The sequence below is a fragment of the Pholis gunnellus genome, assembly GCF_910591455.1.
Source record: "Pholis gunnellus genome assembly, chromosome: 3".
Taxonomy (NCBI): Eukaryota; Metazoa; Chordata; class Actinopteri; order Perciformes; family Pholidae; genus Pholis; species Pholis gunnellus.
The window spans coordinates 12,929,151-12,950,171 of record NC_136529.1 but is presented as its reverse complement, the minus strand read 5'-3'; the positions used below and the strand labels follow the sequence as shown (position 1 = coordinate 12,950,171).

The window sequence follows — 21,021 nt, the reverse complement described above, 5'->3', positions numbered from 1 at the left end:
GTTGTAAGTGTGGTTAGCTCGCCGAGAGACACTGTGTGAGACGCCTAGTTCAGGAAGTGAAAGACCACCTGTTGTAACAATAGTATCAACTGAATGGAACAATTATTTAGTTGATTCAGTTTTTTAGTTTGTTGTTTTTTTTAACTGAAGATGTCCCTTGGGATTTTATTTAAATGTTTAATTTTATTTCATATATCCAAGACAGGGCTATTTAGCTTGGCTTTCTGCCTTCGAGATGATTTCCTATAATGGATGTGTTGGTGTTGGAGGTGTTGTTTCAGGATTTGTCACGTCAAAAACCTCCACAGAAACTGTAGATAAGGCAGTTGAACCACCGTCTGCACATTTGAGGAAACATGAACAAACTCTATGATGAGTAGCTGTTTATACATGCTCTCCTTTTCTTGCTTTTGAAATCTCCAGGTCCATACAGGTTTCAGGTTTGGTCATTGAAGTACATGGTCGGCTCGTCTCTGATTTCCAATGTTGGCTACTTTTAATCCATGAACGATCCTTTCCTAAAAAGCCAACCTAAAAAAGTTGTACCTCAACATGATCGTAAGACTGAAAATCCATTCAGTGAACCTGGCAATAAGTTTGAACTAGTTTTACTCTTGAAAATATCTTGACAGTTTAATTTGATGACCTATATGAGGTAGAAAGTACATGCAAAATATATCTTTTTCCAAATTGGCAAAATACTAGGCTATTTGTTAAAGACATAAAATATCCAAACAATAATTACATCAAACGGCCACTGATGCACCATTTCAGTCAGATTGTAACTCAGTCCAGTCTTGATTTGCAGTTTAGGTTGATTTTATTGTAGTGATCAAAAGCAAACATTCCTCGTGCAGTCTCTCTCTTGCTCTGGTAAAAAAACATGTCCCTTCCGTGCGCATCACCTGACATTGACACACCTACTACCTATATCCCTTCACCTAGACAAGTGCTTGGCCTGGTGCTCGGTGCTCCTTGTGTCAACAAAAAATAAATACAAAAATGACAAATAACAAAATAATCAAACTAATGAAATAGCTCCAACAGTTTATATTAAATCAACTTTCTCTAGCCAAAACAATATGGTTTGGTTCTTCATCAATCTTTTAGTTCTTATAGGTTATATGTTTCTTTTCTCTTAGGATTATTGAAACCTCAAGAGATTTTAATTGGGTTTCGGAAGGATTCATGTTTGGTACTGGATTCAGAGCAGATGTCATCAAAGCAACTGTCCTTTTCTGATATGTGATAGTTCACAAAAGAACGGGCAATAAATCTGATGTTTAAATTAGAGCAGTGGTTGTAGCTGATCTGTTAAAAGATCAGTTCTTAACATCTCTGTAGTGAGGCGTTAAGTGATCTATCTCCATTCACACTTCTGCACCTTTATGTGCTGTATAACAGTTAAACGGAAATTGGGAACGAAATATTTGTACAAGGCTCGGCTCATATCTCATGTGTTCCCATTGTTAAGGAATGGTTGACATTAAGAAGCCATGACACTCAACCATAAGCAATTGCAATATTCTGAATATGACTCAGTTTGCTTTCTGGAAAACCCGAAGCCTACAGGGTAACAGCAAAAGCAACCTGTACAATATCATTTAATGTAAAACGAGTCCCTGCAGTCAGTTCTGTCTTTATACCACCTGTTAGCCTACTAAACTCCTCTGCATGAAGGGTTTCCCTGACTTTTCAGCAGCATCCCCCAACAACCACAGGGTTAAGATAAGGGGTAGAACAAATGATCAAATATTTGTAGTCGAATAACATTTTAGAGAGTCACATGCTGTGAGTATTTCAAAGATGTTAACCCAGTGTGAATCTTTTTTTCAGGCTTATCAAAAGCCCTAGATTACATTTAAAAAAAGTGTGAAAAATGCATTATGATTTGTAAAGAATGTACCTGTAGTTTCTTTGGGTTTGTTGACATTTGGTGCAGAATGAGGGAGTTTCCTGGCAAATGCAACACACTGTTGAGTAGTGCTGAAATGGGTAGTAAGTCAAATTGACAGAAATTCAATCATCAACAATTTGGAAATTGATTAAATGTTTTTTTCAGTTATGAACTATCAAGCAAACATACCAAACATTTGCTGACCCTGATTTGTTTGGGGATTGGTTGTTTTTTTCTCTGTAATATCATTTCAAATTGATCTTGGTTGATTACACGAAACAAGCAATCTGGAGACTTTATCTTGAGCTTATATTAAAAAAAAGCAATATACCACATTATTAATCAAGTAATCATAAAATATTTAACAGACTTATCAATAATAAAAAACAATCATTGATTGCAGCCCTACTGTTGTTGTTGTTGAGCTTTATCCAGGTGTTGTGGGCTCCAGGGTCAATGAATAACTCACTCTGTAAGCTTGCTTAAGTGAGTGATTAATATTGATGCCTGACTTGTGGTCCTGTACATTTTTGACGGGAGAGTCTGATGTTTGCTGTGGTCTTCATTTGCATAGATTTTGTGTGTTGTGCTTCATTGTGTGGTCATGTGGATGAGAGGGTATTTCAATATTTCCAAAAAAACTCTCCGGCAAACGTAATGCTGGTGTGCCATTGGTTAAGCTACTACGTGGCACCATTTGTAACCCCTGCCTTCGGTGAGGGTGCAATGTACAGTATAGCAAAACCAAATCGTGTGACGTCCCCCAGACGAAATCACACCAGTCAAATTGTCATCACATGTGATCTGTACCACCACTGCATTCATCCCTCCCTCACTCACACTCACTCACAACCACATGGTCTCATGTTTGAAACCTCCGTCAGGATGTGAGATAACCATAGACATACTTAGTTACGTAGTTCTCAGAAGTGTGAATCGTCACTGTGTAGACACAAAGGGCGACAGAGACGCTGTAGAAAGCTGGAGTTCCCTTCACAATGCACTGCACAATCATCCACTCTGTATGTGTTGTGGTGAGGGTGGGTGGAAGACGTGCTCTTGACGTCTACTTGTTGCTGAGCGTGATAATATAAAAACCCACTAAAGGTTATGGTATGGCATTTGATCGTACTGAATACAGAAGTAGGCTCCAGTAGGCATCTCCGTTTAACTCTGACATCCACAGAACCAATGGAGCTTAATAAGGAAAATAGAGATTAAATTGTAATCGCCCCTTAGAAGTTTTCATGTTGTATTGCCTTAAAGGGGAAGTGTTTAGGTCTTGTGCTACTACTACGAAATGTGGGGCATAAGTTACAAGGCTTACAACCTTTCATGGCGGAGGGAGCTTCATGAAATCAGATAGATCAAAAAGGAATCTCGGTGTGTAGTGTTAGAAAGAAGTAATCTTACCAGACCTCTGTTGCCCACTTCTTATCTCTCAACAAAGAGGTCAATTACATAAAAATCAATTACAAAGAGAAATACAAAGATAAAGGAACCCTCTGTGAATTGTTTTTATCGTATAAACTGTAAGAAGCAAAGACAAACAACACCTTTAGGTTTACATTCTTGTGATGTTTTCACTTGACAATGATTTGTGATAATGGCTGTCCGGAGGACATTATCTATTGTTGTCTATTTTCAGTTAGTGGCATTCATTCTTGTTATTCGGTGAGTTAAGTTGCAGCTATTTCTACGAAAAGAAAGGGTTTGGTTAGCATGCTGTATATTTCCTCTAAAAACCACCGATTTCCTGGATCACTGACATTTACTGAAAGTGTCTGCAGGGACTATTTCCAGTGTACGGTGTGTGCACACTCTCTGTTACAAATGCAAAGACTCAATTGGGTTTAAGGCCAAATATTTATTCACACATTCTCAGGACATCACAGTGCATTTTGAAAACGGAGAACAAAGATCGGAGACAAAATATTTGGCAGAAAACATGCTTTACCATAAGAGTCAGATAGCAACTAGTTTGTTGTTGTTTAAACAGTGAAGAAAGTTACTAAGTACATGTACTCAAGTACTGTAAACTTAGTACAACTCTAAGGTGGGCCTACTTTACTTCAGTATTTCCATTTCATGATACTTTATAGTTCTACTTCACTACATTTCAGAGGGCAACATTGTACTTTTAACTCCACTATCCACTACTTTTATTTGACATCTACAGTTACTTTCCAGATTAAGATTTTGTATCTAAAACAAATATATGCTGAATTTATAAAAATACAACACATTGTGGTTAAACCAATGATTTCTTATTATATGGTAATATGGTATATAGTAAAATATTGCACATTTTTCTGCAGAGTACTTTTACTTTTCATACTTTTACATCCATATTTTACTACTAAAACATCTGTACTTTCACATTGTTGTATTGACACATAGAGCCAGCCAGATACACACCAAGCCACCTGTGATGTGAAGGCGTGTTTATCTGATTTCTTAACGAAACATTAGTGAATAGAAATAATGAGGGTATGCTTTCATAACTTGACTGTACTGATCTGGGGAAAGTCTCCAGTGAGGTATAAACAACATGAAAGTCTATACGTTTACAACATCAATCTTTCCAACGGCTAAAACAAAAACATGAGAGCAAGTACCTCTCAATGGGAAAGAGAGGCACAAGGGGATCTCCCCCAACCCCACACACCACTGAAAGCACTGTTCTCTGCTACCGGTGGAACAAAACTGAATCATCAAAACATGACAAAAAAAGAGACAGACAGACTGCGTGAAGATAATAAAATGTGTGTATCTAAGGCTCTCCAGCCGTTCATAATCATAGGTATTGATTGTTACTACCTCTACTACAATACTGTAAATACTGTGTATTTCTCAGACTTGTGTCACTTGCCCCATTTTAGCGAGATATAATATAAAATACTATATGGTATTTATTTAGTAGCATGATCTCTGTGGTTAAATATCAAGGATACACAGAAAGTACATTTGAGTTTAATTATCTTACGAAAGAAAACACCTGAAGTTAAAGCTACCTTTTACTATCTAACTATAAACTAACCTACAGTTAGTTGACGAAAGAGTGTGGTGTGATCTCCTTCACATAATTTGCACAATATTCTATTACAACAGAACAAACAAAAGTCAAATATTGACCAAACTGCATACACCTGCCACAATACAGAGACAGTAAGTAATCTTTCTGATGTAAAACCAACAATACAAGGAAGATACAAGTGGTCGGTATGAAATGACTCGTGTGATGATTATTTGATCCAGTAATTCACAGTCTTAGTTGACAGATTCATTTAAGACCTCAGTGCTGCCCTGGGATCAGTTTGAGCGAGGACAAACTGCCCTCGCCGCTTTCCTCAACTGGCCTCCGATACGAGTCCTTTTCTGAAAACAAAAATGAAAGCATAATTGATTTAAAACATATACTATTTATATCCACAATTACATTCCTTGTCTTTTGAAATGTCCTTGGTAAATGGCGCAAAGCCAAGAATGAAGGAGCAAAGGTGGGCAATTTCCTGTGACCCATTAAAAAAAACAAAAATGAATGTCTCCTACAACAATGAAAAACATTCATATTCATTACAGCAATGAGTTTCTGCCAAGGAATGATGTCTTTCAATTTAACATGCGCAAGGAGTTTAATGGTCAAAGGAATACATTGACAGGAACTATGCTTGTTCGCTTTCTCGCCGAGAGTTAGATGAGAAGATCAATACCTCGTTCATGTCTGTCTCCATGGCAAATATAAAACTACAGCCAGCAGCCGGTTAGCTTAGCTTAGCAGAAAGACGGTGAACAGGAGTCCTTGAGTCCCTGCTGGTTCTCTGTTAACCTCATGGGGACTCTTGCATCCTGCATCTTATCCCCCACACCAACAGGATGCCTTGTTTTTACACTTAGATTTTTGTAAGAATTAAACAAACGACAAGTGAATTAGCGAGCCTTAAAGGTGTTAGTACAGTAAGCGGATTTTGTTACCTTGGATAGACCCAGGCTAACTGTTTCCCCCCCGCTTCCAGTCTATGTGCTAAGCTAAGCTAACCACCCTGCTGCCTGTAGCTTCATATTCAGCTTAGAAACACGCGAGTGGTATCCGTTTTCTCATAACTTCTTAGCAAAAAAACAAATACCAAATATTTCTCAAAATGTCATACTTTTCCTTTGAGTGCAGAATCACTTTACTTTCAATCATACGACATACTTGGTGCTGCTGGTTGAGGAGTAATGTGCAGCTTGCAGGTCACAGCGGTCAGTACAAGCAGTCCAATTATTCCAAGTATGAGGAGGGCCACACCTGAGCAAGACAAGCAAGCTACTGGTTACTTAATGAGCTTTATAACTTTACGAGGTTGTGTCATGAAAAGACAGCAGCATATGTTTTACCTGTACCAATGTAGGTGGCTATGTGTCCTGGAGCAGCCGTGGTGGTGGTTGTAGTATGCGTCCTCTGAATATGGACCCCCTCATTAGGATGGCGGGATGTTAAGCGTGTGATTAGAGAAACCATTTTGTTTGATGTGGTGGGTGTAGTGATGTAAGTGTTACTTGGTCCATTACACCCCTCACAGATGGCATCTGTGGACCTGGTTCCATTCATTTTCACTCCACATTCACATCTAGAGTGAAGTATAAAGGACACAGCCATAAACAACAGGTAACTACTTTAGACGTGGTTGAGATCACTTTATATACGCATATATATGCATATATATATATATATATATATATATATATATATATATATATATACAGTATATATATATTCAGAGTTTTATAAACATATTAATACAGTAGACTTACTCTTTCCATTTTTGACAGTGCGAGTTGACACTGAAATATCCATCTTTACATTTGCAAGAGGAAGAATCACTTTCCCAGGGAACAAATTCTCCACGGCACTGACATATTGTGTTTGTCTCTCTCGTGCACTTCTCTTTAACATCACTTCCCGATTCTACAACAACAACAACAAAAAATGAATTCACATGAGATCACATGAGACTTAAAAAGAAGATTTCTTCTTCAGCACAAATTGAACCAAATATTTTACAAAACCAGTTTGATGCAAAGTTTTGGCTCTATTAACAGATTCATTATGCGTAGCTAGTATGTCAAACATCATGTAGGTTTCTCAGCTATTGCTCACAGTATTGGGTATTTTGTGTGTAAAAATCCATCATTCCAAAGCTTTAAGACTTACTGTCATCACACTTTGTACATGGTTTGCAGTGTTGGGATTCACTCTTTTCATCCTGGAAAGCTTCACTGGGGCACATTTTACAACCACTCTGAGCTACTCTGTGACCTTGGATTAAAAAGATAAGCCGATATTGTAAAGCTAAAAATGTTAGTATATTCTACAGCATTATCCAGAATGACGAGGGAAATTAGTACAAGAAAGTCATACTTTACCTTTTGGGCAAAGACTCCTAGCATCCAAATCAACAATGAATTTGTAAAATGTTAAAGTGAATATAAGCAGTTTGAAAAGAACCATGTTCAATATTTCAGAGCCAACAAGTGCCACTAAGGGTTTCCTGTGCGAAACACTACAAAGAGTGAGTCAAAGACGCGCCAGACTTGAATCACCCCCTTATAAAGACATGAAAATCCCACGTGTTTTTTTTTTAACACGTAATGGATCTCATTCACACAACAACCCTTTTTATTTTTTTATGCTGGAAACATTGAAGGCTTGATGTAATAAATAGGAGTGAGCACACTAATGAGCCCAAACTTATAATGTATTATAATGTTGTGCTTTTAAAACTTTGTAATGAGAATTTAAAAAAATAAAAATGTATTAACCCCTTTAATCTTGCAGCATACTTATTGGGAAAAGCTGCCAACTGGACCTCGAGTTAAGTTTTTTTTCTTTGTCAAACTACTGTTTCCAAAATCAACAATGGACACATAACAAGTGAATTGTTCTTATTTGCCATGTTGTGATTTGTTTAATAATTTTGCTTTCTGATTAGAAATGTGTTATACATTGCAAACCTGTGCTACTTCATATAACATAGAAAAAACAGACGGGCTAGTGACAAAATAATGAAAGTCACATCGTTTCACAAAGAAAACCTGTCAATGATGAGCGCATCGTGGGTTTTCTAAGACACTGTATTATTGTTCTACTTGCATTAGGAAGGATAAATGCTTCCTTCTCACCTGTTACAACCTACACTGATGAATTACACAATAATGATATTGTTCAAACAGCCTTTATATTTCTCACTTCAATTTTTACAAAAATATTTATTCTGGTTACTTGACAAATCATTAAATACTGAAGTTAATTTCATTGGTATGAAATAAATAAAAGGTATAATTATTTGACATTTGTGCTGCAGCCTGCTCAACTATAAACGATTTTAGAAACAGAATGTTCTGTCTATAATAAAAATAGAGCTACTTTGACATGTTTTTAAAAACCTTTATCTTGGCTTCTTTCTTCATTCAGCACTAGTAGGAAAACAGGTAAGAACCATGTGGCTCATCTATCGGAAACTATGCAGATTTATGTTTTTTGCCAGTAAGAACATGACGTAATTTGCCAATGAGCTACAAAAACAGAAGGAAAAAAACCACAAATTCTTGATCATTCTGCAAGATACAACTACAGCGTGCTCGTTTCATGAAAACGGATGTTGAAGAAACACCTCCGCTAGTTTTAGCTAGTTGTCGCTCAGTGAAATTACAAAAAAAAAGTTTAATTAGGACATCCAAAAAGTAATATAGGCTATCCATGTTCAAGTGGTTGTAATCTTGATACAATATTAAGACAAACCAATTAAACAAGTGAAAAGTAACTCAAATGATGTGATGAGTCAGGCTGAGCTGACATCCCTGAAATAAAGTTAATCTGATGGCCAAAGTGAATCTATTTGCCAAGATTTGTCCATTGTTTCAGAATCAGAATCAGAATAAGAACCGTTTATTGCCAATGTACTTTTCAGATACAAGGAATTTGTCATGGCGGGTGGTGCATAACATTAGACAATAACATTAAACTATAGTATTAAACAAACAACAACAATCAACAGTGCAAGAAATAGAAACATATTACAATTTACAATAGAATTTAAAAGAATATAAAATAAAGTGCGCAACAAACAGATAACAGGACTGTAAACAAGTATAATGTAAGTGTAATGTAAAAGTGACAAGTGTATTAAAATATGAAGGGATGTACAGGGGAGTAGTAGGGAGGGTAGGAAATTGTCCTGGGGATGACAGAGTCAGTCAGTGGTGGACCCGGGCTCTGTTAATGAGCCCGACTGCCGACGGGAAGAAACTGTTCGTGCGGCGTGAGGTCTTGGTCCTGATGGACCTCAGCCTCTTGCCAGATGGAAGGGGCACTAACAGTTTATGTCCAGGGTGAGAGGGGTCGGCTACAATCCTTCTTGCTCACTTCAGGGTCCTTGAAGCGAACAAGTCCTGGAGGGAAGGCAGATTGCAGCCAATCACCCTCTCGGCAGAGCGGATGATGCGTTGTGGTCTGCCCTTGTCCTTGGCTGTGGCTGCAGCGTACCAGACCGTGATGGAGGAGCAGAGGATGGACTCAACGATGGCTGTGTAGAAGTGCACCATCATTGTCTTTGGCAGGTTGAATTTCTTCAGCTGCCTCAGGAAGTACATCCTCTGCTGAGCCCTCTTGGTGATGGAGCTGATGTTCAGCTCCCACTTGTGGTCCTGGGAGATGATGGAGCCCAGAAAACGGAAGGACTCCACAGCGTCGACGGGGGAGTCACACAGGGTGATGGGGGCAGGTGGGGCTGCGTTCTTCCTGAAATCCACAACCATCTCCACTGTCTTTAGAGCGTTGAGCTCTAAGTTGTTCAGACCGCACCAGGTCACCAGATGGTCAGTCTCCCACCTGTAGGCGGACTCATCCCTGGGGCTGGTTGATGGGGGATGGAGTCAGGACTGTCCCATTGGAGTCAGGACTGTCCCATTGTCTTTCAAATCTACAGTAGAACTCATTCAGCTCGTCTGCCAGGCGGAGGTCTTTCATGGAGTGGGGGTTTTTAGGCTTGTAGTTGGTGATCTGTCTGAGGCCTCTCCAGACAGAAGCAGAGTCACTTGCTGAGAGCTGGTGTTGCAGTTTCTCAGGGTACAGACGTGTAGCGTTCCTCACCGCCTTGCTAAACTTGTATTTTGCCTCTTTGTACAAGTCCTTGTCTCCTAAATGCCTGATCCTTTTGCAGCCTTAGCTGTCTGAGTTCCGCTGTAAACCAGGGTTTGTCTCTTTCTGACATCTCAGAAGGTTTTAATCAAGACATTTGTTCTCTGGTTTCTAACTGCAGGAGAGTCCAAGACAGGTTTCATAGCATGTCAGGGAAGTAGAATTTTCAATAATGTGATTGTAGTGTCACAACATAACAAGTTTCTTTGCTTCCTGCTCGTACAGTTTGGACAACCCATCTACAAGTAGGCTACTAAAGGTAAGACTGTGACGTGACTTTACTGTATCAGTGAAGATGTATTATGACACTTTTTGGAGTTGAACTGTGGTAACTTTTCAGCACTTCATTATTCCGTATGAGTAGATGTATCACGCTAAAGTGAAATTAGTTTACTTGTCTTTTTTTTTTTTACAGTTCAGCAGTCATACAGTCAAATCGAGTTCACTTTAAAGCATTCTATAGTATATGCATTCTAATGGGAGTACATTTTTGCATTCTCAAATGATGAAGCATATGTGGAATTAAGAAGTTAAAATTAGCATTACGATTAAAGGAGCCAGCCTTTTGCAATCTTCTCATCCTCTTTATCAATGCACAGGAAACTAACTCTGTAGCTAATGGGACAGCACCCATGTTGAGGTGAAATGAAAACTAAACATTTTCTGTTTCAGTGGTGAATAAATTATAGATAGAAAAAAAAGTCAGTAATTTGTGTCAAGTTATAAGAGTTATAGTTCTATGGGGTTACTTCTGTGTTGTTATTATGCGAAAAAACAAATAGATTTGAGAGTAAAAATATCGACACTGTAATCAAAAAATGTTTTATGCAAGAAAAATTACTTTGTGATTGAAAATATTCTAACATGAACCCAAAAGTTTGTTTGTCAAACTAAAAGTTTTGTTTGCTGTTAAGCTGAATCTTGTGGGTGAAAATAAGCTTAAATGTAAACAGGCAAGGCATATATATATATATAAAATGAAAAAGAGATACAAATTGTCAATTTGGAGCCTAATAGTGTGAAGACCTCCTTTGTGCCTTGCAGTTGAGTCAACATAGTGCCATAGTGACTCCAGACCTCTGAATGCAATATCATTTATTTGCATTCTTACCAGAGGAGAAGGTATTGGGTGATGTTTGATTTTAATGTCTTTTAAAAACTGCATATTTCTAAAATCGTATGTAGGTTAATGTTACCACTGAAACGATGAATGTCCTATAGGACCTATATGATCACTCGTAAGACAGACTTATGGTCAAATACACCACTCGTGCAATTTAGCTTGTGTGGTGTCTAAATACTGCACCTTTAAAGTTATATTTACATTAAAACATGTGTCATTACTTTGTCACTAGCTGACAATATTAAATAAGGATCCCACCCCTACCCAGCTCATAAAAGCTTTTGAATTTTCTATTGTTTCATTGATTGATTTATTTTTGCATAAGACTTCAAGTTGATTAAAAGCCTCTGCCTGCAGAATGTGATTCATGCACGTTGATGCACAAACTGAGGGACAGTGAATGACCTACACACACAAACACACAAATACACAGACACGTGTTTTAGTTAAACTGTATTTGTAGTACTATATCTATAAATATTATATATCCATATGGGTAACACTTTCTAATAATAATTCAAAGTTGCATTGTGCCTTTTCTTGAATGTGTGTAATTTCCAAAGGATCCACTAGATGGTGGTAGTAGCACTCCGGTTTGCAGTGTTTTTGAGATTAGAAGAAGAAACTACTCACGACTGCACATTGCGACATGTCGGAAAAAAAAGCTGGATGAAATGCGGCACAACTGAGCAATACTTAATGTTGTTTAGTTGTTAAAGAGAAACTGACACGCCAGGCATTTAACCAGTAGGTGAAAAGCAGTCACTGTCTTTCAGTGTAATATCAGTTTCCCCTTTTGACGCCTTTTGTACTGAAACACGTATTACAACTGTGAAAATCAAAATAATAATTGGGGTTTCTCCTGTGAAACAACAAGGAACTACACTAAACGCATTCTGTTTGCAGCGGGTTTGTCGAGTGATCCCGACCCAAAAAAAACGATGCTGGTCACCGTTTTCTGCGAGCCGAGGGATAGCCCAGAGACCACCTTTGCTCTAGATGTGTCCCCAGAGCTGGAGCTGAGAGACTTTATAGCACTTTGTGAACTGGAATCAGGAATCCCAGCTGGGGAAATCCAGGTAAGACCCATGCTAGCTGTAGCCAGATAGCTAACGTAGCTAACGGCTAGCTAGCTGACTTGCTAGCATGAATCGGACTTTTGCTGTTTTGCTGGACGGATTGTTGCGAAACTCCGTTTATCAACCAGCAGACAATGCTTCGGACTTGTGCTCCCAAAGGCTATTAACGGTTACAAACGGTCGGCTTGCTGGGTATCCTTAAAATAGCTAACGATAACCGAAAATCAAACTAGTGAAGCTAACCGTTAGACTAATTAACATATCGAGGACAAATGTTTTGGCTTAACGATTACGCAAAGTTTACCAAACTCACGTTAACTGGTTTTCTTATCGGTTTATTGTCCCAGATACGTTAATGTTACGTGAACGAGGGTCTTACGTTAACTCGTGTGAGGGACAGAAATGAATCTCATAAAGACGTGTTACACCAACACATTCCCCAGAGTTCAACAGTGGTGGGTCATGGGGCGTGTGACTAAAAGTATTGTTACATATACACGTTTTTAAGTTTATTGAGGAAGTGGAGTCATCGGATTTTACGTTATTTTACTTTGTATTGGGGCTATGTCCGACAGGTACAGCATTACCTTCAACTCTATTTAGCTTGAGAGCAGTAGCTTATTTGGGATTGTGGTAAATTAACATGTTGCATGTAAAGAAACCTGAAACAAATGCATTGCTACCATCACAGCAACATAGCCTTGTAGTTCTAGGATGTAAGTTAGTTGTTTTTGTCATGTGGACCACTGAATTAGCTAGCCATTGAAACAATAGCCCTAACATCAGCTGTCTGGTTTACTTACTGAAAAGTAGATTTAGCAAAAGCAAGTGCCACCATATAACTGTACCATTTGAGCTAATGAAATATCTTATCTGTGTTATGTATGCTTAACTTATTCAGTAGTATCCACATCCATTACAACAGAAGCAAAACTTCAGTATGATGATGATGTTAAATTGAACTCTGTATTTTTCCATAAACAGATCACACATGTAGAACAGCCCCTAACAGACCACACTCGTGCCTTGGGGACCTATGGTGTTAAGGATGGAGATGTGGTTGTTCTCAGGCAAGCTGACCGAAGGCCGCCACCAACTCAGCCAGCCTTTCCAGGTAACACACTTTGAAATTATTTAAAAGCTATTCATTTAGATCTGTTTCGAATTTCCTCCTTAAGATGCAAATGACTGAATATGAAGGTGGTTTGATGTTTTTGCACAAGAAGACATGTGATGGGTTGGGGTTTGACTTTGAGACAGACTTCAATTGAGACTCAGAAATATGCAAGACAAAAAAAAAAATATATATATATATATAAGATGAATGCATCATCTATTTAGTGAGTTTTTGTACACGCAAAATGCTTGTCTCTCACCATGTATCCTTTGTGCTCCTCAGGTCTGCCCCATATTGACTTTCGTTCCATCACAATCCCTGGCACCTCTTCTTCAACGAGTCAACGTGGTGCCATGAGGCTGCAACAGCAACAGACTTCACAGCCGCCGCCGCCGCCTCAGCCGCCGGCTCAGCAGCAGCCACAGCGCGCCGCACAACCGTCCACGCCAATGGCCTTTCGTGGCTCCTCTCCCCAGGGGCTGGATGACCCTGCCTTACTCCAGCAGATGCTTTTATCCAATCCGCATGAGCTTTCGCTCCTCAAGGAGCGAAACCCGCCACTTGCTGAGGCCCTGCTGAGCGGAGACTTGGGTAAACAAACAAGAGCGGGCGGTGTTACAGACCACGGTTTCTATTTCTGGTCTTTTACTTGAGATGTGAAACAGTCGCGTTATTGTAATTGTCTATTTTCTCAGAGCGTTTCACCAAAGTGCTGCAGGAGCAACAGCAGGATCGAGCAAAAAGAGAGCAAGAGAGGATCAGACTTCTGACTGCGGATCCTTTTGATTTGGATGCCCAGGCAAAGATTGAGGAGGACATCAGGTATGGTGCAGAGACGATAGATCTGTTGACCACTTGGGAATATTGATAACGCAACATCTTCAGCACGGTCCAGCCTCAGTTTTACTTCCGTAACCAGATATTGTTATGTAATAATTTGTAATATGAAGATATTTTTAAAAGATAAAGCAGCTTACTCACGGCAATGAGGCAGCATGTTGTCATTCTTTGTAAGATATCAAGTCTCTTATCCATGCATTTGTGCACATTCCAGGCAGCACAACGTGGAAGAAAACATGACAATTGCAATGGAGGAGGCCCCAGAAAGCTTCGGGCAGGTGGTCATGCTCTACATTAACTGCAAAGTCAATGGGCACCCTGTGAAAGCCTTTGTTGACTCAGGTAATGAGCATCACATTCTGATCCAATCTGTAGTTGTTACAATTTTCTGGCCATGAACAAAAATGGTACTTAAATGTTGGTGTGTTATGGTTTAGTTTTTGTTTGTGGCTTCACAGATAAATTAGATTTAGATACTGTACTCGAATAACAAACTGATTCCCATCGGCCTGCATATCTGTAAATTATAATCCATTTCAGCGGCTTGTGTCTGTGAGCTCATCCCCCTTTGTGATATTTACAAGACCAGTTTGACTCTGATCTGAACAGAAATATGATGCACTAACTACTATCTGGATTTACACAGCCTTGTATTCATTGCACAGGCTTTTTTTTAGTTAGAAACAATCATTTTGTTGAGCCCTGACGTTCCTTGTTTTTAGGAGCCCAGATGACCATCATGAGCCAAGCATGTGCTGAGCGCTGTAACATCATGCGGCTGGTGGACCGTCGCTGGGCCGGGATTGCCAAGGGAGTGGGCACCCAGAAGATCATTGGCAGAGTTCACTTGGGTGAGCGTGTGTTGTTGTTTTTTTTGGAAGTATTTCTTTGGAGCAACACTATTATAATGTCAAACTAGTCCCCAGGTAAACATTACGGTATGATATTTCTGTCAACACTCACCAACAGTCAGACAAACTCTGCATGCAGTTTGAAACGGCTAGATAGCCTAGCTTAGCACAATTGCTCGATGTCTTTGAGTCCACTTCCTATTCACATTTATCCATAGTTCTGGTTTAATTAAGTGTTGATTATGTTGTACAATGTGTGGGTATGAAATTGCTCAGAAGGAAACACCGTCAACGCAGTTTCTCAAATACAAAGTAAATTCCTGCAGATATCCACAAACGAGCGTACCATACAATGCACATTTTTTTAAAACTGCACACAGAGATATAAAATGTACCAGAGATGGTCTGACTCTGAGTAGGCAGAATCATTTTCGCTTGATCTCTTCCTTTTGCCTCCATTTTTAAGTATCTGCACGACGTTGCTAGTGTAGTTTTGAATTGTGTCGTCTTGTTGCACTCTTGTAGCTCAGGTCCAGATAGAGGGGGACTTCCTGCCGTGTTCTTTCTCCATCTTGGAGGACCAGCCGATGGACATGCTGCTTGGCCTGGATATGCTGAAGAGACATCAGGTGTGAGCCCCAATTCATCTGATCATTAATTGCATATTAGAGGTTTCCATTATCTGTTCTCTGTTCACTGAATGTACAAGAAAGTCGGAGAATGTCCGTGAGCATTATTTGTCCTAAATTTCTTGCAGTGTTCGATCGACCTGAAGAAGAACACGCTCCTAATAAGCACCACGGGCACCGAGACTCACTTCCTGCCTGAGGCAGAGCTGCCAGAGTGTGCCCGGCTGGCATACGGACCAGAGGGGCGCGACGACGCCCGTCCAGACGAGCTAGCGGACAGAGAACTGGCAGAGGCACTTCAGAGGTCAATACAGGAGAGCGGTAAGAAACAGTCTCTCGTCTCTTGCACTGTTGGGCTGGTCTCAGCTCAGTTAGCACCACATGTGCATGCGCCACTTAAAGCTTCTTACTCTCAACCCCCATTTATGCAGTCATCTTAAATTTCAGTCACATGATCACTTAATGTCATCACCTCAGCAAATTACATTTGCTTTAGAATAAGATGAGGTCGGGAAATTGAGAGATGTCAGTAAAATATAAGCGAAAAGATAAATTAGTTCTTGGCTGAGATCAAGCTCCTTAAAGGGAAACGCATGATTGTTTTTGGCTTGTTTATGTATTTAGAGTGGCCTTGGATTATGTAAAAGGCACATACTATCATTATTATTGTTATTTGAAACTATTTCTATGTGATGGTTATTTAATGAACACTTCATTACCAATCTGTGTCTCTATATGATAGTGAGTTGAAACAATAGTCCATCAGCAGACGTACCACAGAAAAGTCTTGTGTTTGCCTTTGCCTAGTTTTTAGCTGCTCTTTGTGGCTGTGATGTTGTCGTCATTTACAGTGTTTTTAAATGCATATCAAGAGGAACTTTGGAGAAAACACTGAAGCACCAATAGCGCTGATGGCTCCATTATAAGCAATCAGTGCTAATCAATAGTACTGAGCCGGAGAGTGTCTCGTTGCAGTAGTTCAGCATGGACTGTTCTGTGTGAGCCAACAGTGCAGATGGATATCTGAAGGAGTTTGAGAACAGCAAGTGATGGTGGTGGAATATCTTACACAGTAAATCAGTAAGATAGCAGCAGCACTACAGTATTGCATTTCATTTGTCAGAGAATAAAAAAACACCTTTTTTTGAATACGGTTGAATACTGACTGAAAATGTGTTTTTTTTTATTAAGAATTGTTTGTAACGTGTAAAGGTTCGTGGTCTATCGGGTATCTATTTTACTGGATCTACACATAGCAGACATCCTTGATGGGTTATTTTTTTCTGTTAACACTTTAAACGCACGCTGTCACAATATGTAAGCATCTGTCCGAGGTTGACTGTAAGCAGGAAGTGGCGCCTTCTCCACCGGTTGGTGTGTTGTAACTTTTGAGATGGTCAAAACATAATCATGCGAGTGTTTCCCTTTTTAATGCTTTTCAAGGCTTCCATTAACACTTGTGCTATTGCCATTGATACACTTAGTCTTTGTTATTGTTTCCATCAGCCAGTCATGTCCGGTAATGGCTGCACATAGCACAAAAAAAAAGCAGCAGCAATACTCATTGTTACAGCAGTGATATTGGGGAAGGAGGCAATCCTCCACTAGAGAAGAGGCATCAATCAGTCTGGATTTGATCATCATGGTTGAGGGATTTTCCTCAAATGTCCTAACTTTACCTCAATTGAGTTTCCTGAGGTTCAGTGACAGGTTATGTGATTACACTGTGACCTCTCTGTTGGGACACTTCTCACGTGTGTGTGTGTGTGTGTGTGTGTGTGAAAAGGCTTTTAGGTTGATGCATGCTCTGTGTGTGTGCGACTGCTAACTTTCTCCATCCCTTTGCATGATGTGTGTGGTGTGCGCCCTAACCCCTGAGCAGGACAGCACTGATGCATTTGGAGACAGCTGGAGAGAGAGACCTACCAACCAGGTACTGCAAATTCACAAGTCCATTGCGTGTGCTAAGTCCATTGCTATTTATGTCTTTTATTTTGCTGTTGTTTTGCTGCTGGATTGTTTAAGTGATGTACTTTTGTTTCTAAGTAATTCATGTATTTGTAACTGTAGTAGCACAGGTCACAAACTATGTAAATGCGCACACCGGGTATTCATGAATAACACAACATTTGTGTTTTAGGTTGTTTCCTTAAATGCATATTACCCAAAGTACTGCTTCCAGAGGTGTCCACACACTGTTTCACTCCCGGTTCTATTTCCTCTTACAATAGACACTGCAGATGGACGAACTACCTCACCGCAGCCCCCACCATTTACATTACCCAGAACCTTAGACCAAGCGTCCTCATCCACCGCCCCTTCCCAAAGCCCTTCCTCTGGCCAGCCCCAAACCCTGGTTCGCTCTCAGTCCGACTCGGCCGCCATGGAGCAGGCCTCAGCACCAGGGCTGTGCCGTGACCAACCTGGCCTCCAGGGGCTTCCTCAGCCTTCTTGCTCAGCAGAGGATGCTGGTTTTCCACCGAATCAGGTCCGACCTCACCCTCTGCCTGTCCATACTGACTCCAAAGTGCCCCCTGTGCCCAGTCCCCCAACAGACGTCCTCCGTACATGTACCCCTCCTGCGGAGGTCCAGCCTGGCCACACAGAGGGGAATACTGAATCAGATGAGGTGATGAACAGCCCCGTGCACCCCCATCCTGAGGAACTTTCCCCCATTCAACCCATGGAGCAGGAGGCCACTGAGTCGGACACCGCTGATGCCACAGAAGCCTGTCTGAGTGTTCTGAGCCAACCGGACTCGGTTGAAATGGAGTCCCCCACTGCCTCCCAGGGCGCGATGTCCTCTGAGAGGGACCAGCCTGAAGGAGAGCACTGCTCCAGCTCCGACAGCATCCCGTCGCTGGCAGCCGCTCTGATGGAACTTCACGAGCTGCTGGTATCCAACAACCGCTCTCAGTCCCAAAACCGCAGCGCCTCCTGCTCCCCCTCACATCCACTCAAACAGGAAACGGAGGAAGCGTCCCCCGAGCCGTGTACCCCCGAGCCCGAAAACACCCAGCGGATCTCCTCTACTGCCATCTCAGCCGGTGCAGAACCAAACGATGCCAAAGCCAACCATGCTGCTGCTGCGTCTGATGAGGGACCATCGAAGTGTCTTGTGCCTGACCTCTCTGGCCAGGATACCGCAGAGACTGTGGAGGGACAAGGACCACCGCAGTGTCCAGATGGCTCTATCGAGAGGAGGGCAGATAGGTGCGGGCAAGATGACGCAAATAACATCAGCCGTTTTCAGCCTGAGCCAGAGGTTCCTCCTGATCCGGCAGGGGACCTGGAGTTCAGGGAACCTCCCGAGGGACAGCAGGGGAGAGGGGTTGCAGACGGACGAGCCTCTGGCACAAACACCCCAGACACTCCTGGCCTCCAAACTGAGGACACTTTTCTCAGCCCCCTGTCCATGGCAGTGGGCTCACCTGAGGAAGTCTCTAGCGCCTCCTCCCCATCTTCCCCTCCAGTTGCTCAGGCTCCCCAGCTTACACCTCCAGCCCCTCTTCTCCCTTCTCCGCATCCCTTTATAGAACAATTTCCAGCCGAGCACATCCAGAGAATCCAGGCAGCAGGGTTTTCTGCCAGGGAGGCTGCAGAGGCACTGGAACAAGCCCATGGGGTTGTGGAGCTAGCTCTGCTGGCACTACTAGCCCGCAGTATCACTGTGCCCACCAAGACTCATAACTAGTCATGCGAGTCCTCAGCCTCCCAATTCAGCATCTGTCTTATTTATACCTTGTTACTGAACCCGATGTCTCAGTCCCTTCTTAGCAGGGAGCACGTATAAACACAGGGAAATGCTGTCTCTTGGTTTGTCGTACAGAATATCCAAGAACAAAAAAAGGACAACTGGTAATACGTTTCTGGATATTGCAGATGTGTGAGGTGTGTTTGCATGCAGATGTTTTGGGTGGCCACCCATTTCCTTGGTTTTTAGAAATTTGGTATGGTAGATTGATTTTTTTTTTTCTTGTTTTGTCGTCCTACGTTGACACATTATTAAATGCCCAATGTATGATTGATTATTTAGCCATTGAACATTATTATAATTTCACCGTTAATATGTTCCATAAAACTATTGTCTAAGTTGTGGAGCATAAATAAAAACCCTTAAAGTGGAGGAGCGTTAGTCCTACTCACCGTTCCAGAATAACACTGGTGAGCTGTAGATCATTCAGCACAAATATGGATATTTGAAGCTGATGAATAAAGCACCGTGTTGATGTTCGTAGCCCCTTCACAGTGATGGAAAAGCTACAGTGTGGGAACTGTAACAGTTCAGAAGGGCTAACTTTCCCAAATCATTTCTCCAGATAAGTGGAAGCCACCTTTATCATATCAATAGAGCCACATGTGCGTTTGTTGTGTGTGTTCAGAGATGGCATTTTTCGATTCAGTGGGTATTACAGAAGGTTTATTGTACTGTATATTATGTTCCACAGTTGGGAAGTTTTGCAATGTGTAGTTACAAAACTGTTTGTAGCTCCTGTTCAGAAAGTCCTTTTTATTTTGTGTCAAATCATCAGTGTGTGTTCATATCTTAAGCCCATCCATTTTCCTTTTGTAATCTGTTAGAATATCAATACATCATATGTCAAAGATTTTAATGGTTTTACTTGAGTCATATACCAACAACATTCAGACGATTGAATTATCTACTTTTATCTTGTATGAAATTTTAAATTGCAAATAAAATGGAACTAGTATTTGTACACTGTGTGAATTCTTGTTTTACTTCCTCCTAAGTAAATGCAGTGTGATTAGAGCTGCACTTAAATAATCATGTCATAAAATTCTTTCTGTACATAAACAGTGGCAGCAACGACAAAATCAATTTACCCAACTAGACCAGGGCTGCGGTCAGAAGTCCTTTTTGCTTAGGAAGGTTCCCAACAGTGAAATGACCCGGAAGTATCTAAGTGGCCGCCACGATAAGAGCTGTTCGAATTCTCTAAATGCTCAGGAAAGGGGCTTCAATGATTCCTTTATTAGCTCCTTTAGCAAAGGAAACACTGGAACTTCCTTTACCAAAGGAAAGTAGATAATTCCGCCCCACAATTCCTTGCAGCGGAAACATTTAAGGTGACTCACCATTTAGCCGTCCATGAAAACAAACGATATGCACATAATGTGATATGCGATATCTTGCACAGGTTTAACAATTACACTCATAAACTAATGGGATTTATGTTGACGAATATGAATAGACAGTTGGTTCATTTTGTGTGTTTATTTGCTTCAAACATGTAACAAATATGTTAAAAAAAGAATGCGAAGTAAAAGGATCAGTAAATATA

General features: G+C 40.7%; 2 protein-coding genes across 3 annotated transcripts; one reads left to right on the top strand and one right to left on the bottom strand.

Moving 5' to 3' along the window:
• Window positions 1-3,768: 3,768 nt before the first annotated feature.
• Window positions 3,769-7,170, bottom strand: LOC306715831 (tumor necrosis factor receptor superfamily member 4; the record flags this gene model as incomplete). The annotated part of the gene is made up of 5 exons (XM_079186311.1): window positions 3,769-5,275; window positions 6,096-6,188; window positions 6,278-6,510; window positions 6,695-6,848; window positions 7,095-7,170. 5 exons carry the CDS (start codon window positions 7,168-7,170, stop codon window positions 5,193-5,195), a joined length of 639 nt encoding a protein of 212 aa, XP_079042437.1. The 3' UTR covers window positions 3,769-5,192.
• Window positions 7,171-11,855: 4,685 nt separating this feature from the next.
• Window positions 11,856-20,436, top strand: ddi2 (DNA-damage inducible protein 2). Of its 2 annotated transcripts, none has more exons than XM_079156777.1 (10): window positions 11,856-11,949; window positions 12,109-12,281; window positions 13,266-13,395; window positions 13,681-13,989; window positions 14,094-14,220; window positions 14,453-14,580; window positions 14,961-15,089; window positions 15,615-15,718; window positions 15,847-16,039; window positions 17,950-20,436. In XM_079156777.1, the coding sequence occupies exons 2-10, from the start codon at window positions 12,144-12,146 to the stop codon at window positions 19,410-19,412; spliced, it is 2,721 nt and encodes a 906-aa protein (XP_079012903.1). In that variant the 5' UTR covers window positions 11,856-11,949; window positions 12,109-12,143; the 3' UTR covers window positions 19,413-20,436. The 2 variants fall into 2 exon arrangements, with proteins under 2 accessions (XP_079012903.1, XP_079012904.1); XM_079156778.1 differs by adding an exon at window positions 17,601-17,651 and having other exon boundaries at window positions 11,886-12,281; window positions 17,950-18,088.
• Window positions 20,437-21,021: the final 585 nt, after the last annotated feature.

Bases quoted from the DNA above. Each gene is read 5' to 3' on its own strand.
- ddi2 (XM_079156777.1), top strand. From the start codon at position 12,144: ATGCTGGTCACCGTTTTCTGCGAGCCGAGGGATAGCCCAGAGACCACC. The intron at 13,990-14,093 runs GTAAACAAACAA...CTATTTTCTCAG, and splicing joins CCTGCTGAGCGGAGACTTGG to AGCGTTTCACCAAAGTGCTG. The intron at 16,040-17,949 runs GTAAGAAACAGT...CTCTTACAATAG, and splicing joins GAGGTCAATACAGGAGAGCG to ACACTGCAGATGGACGAACT.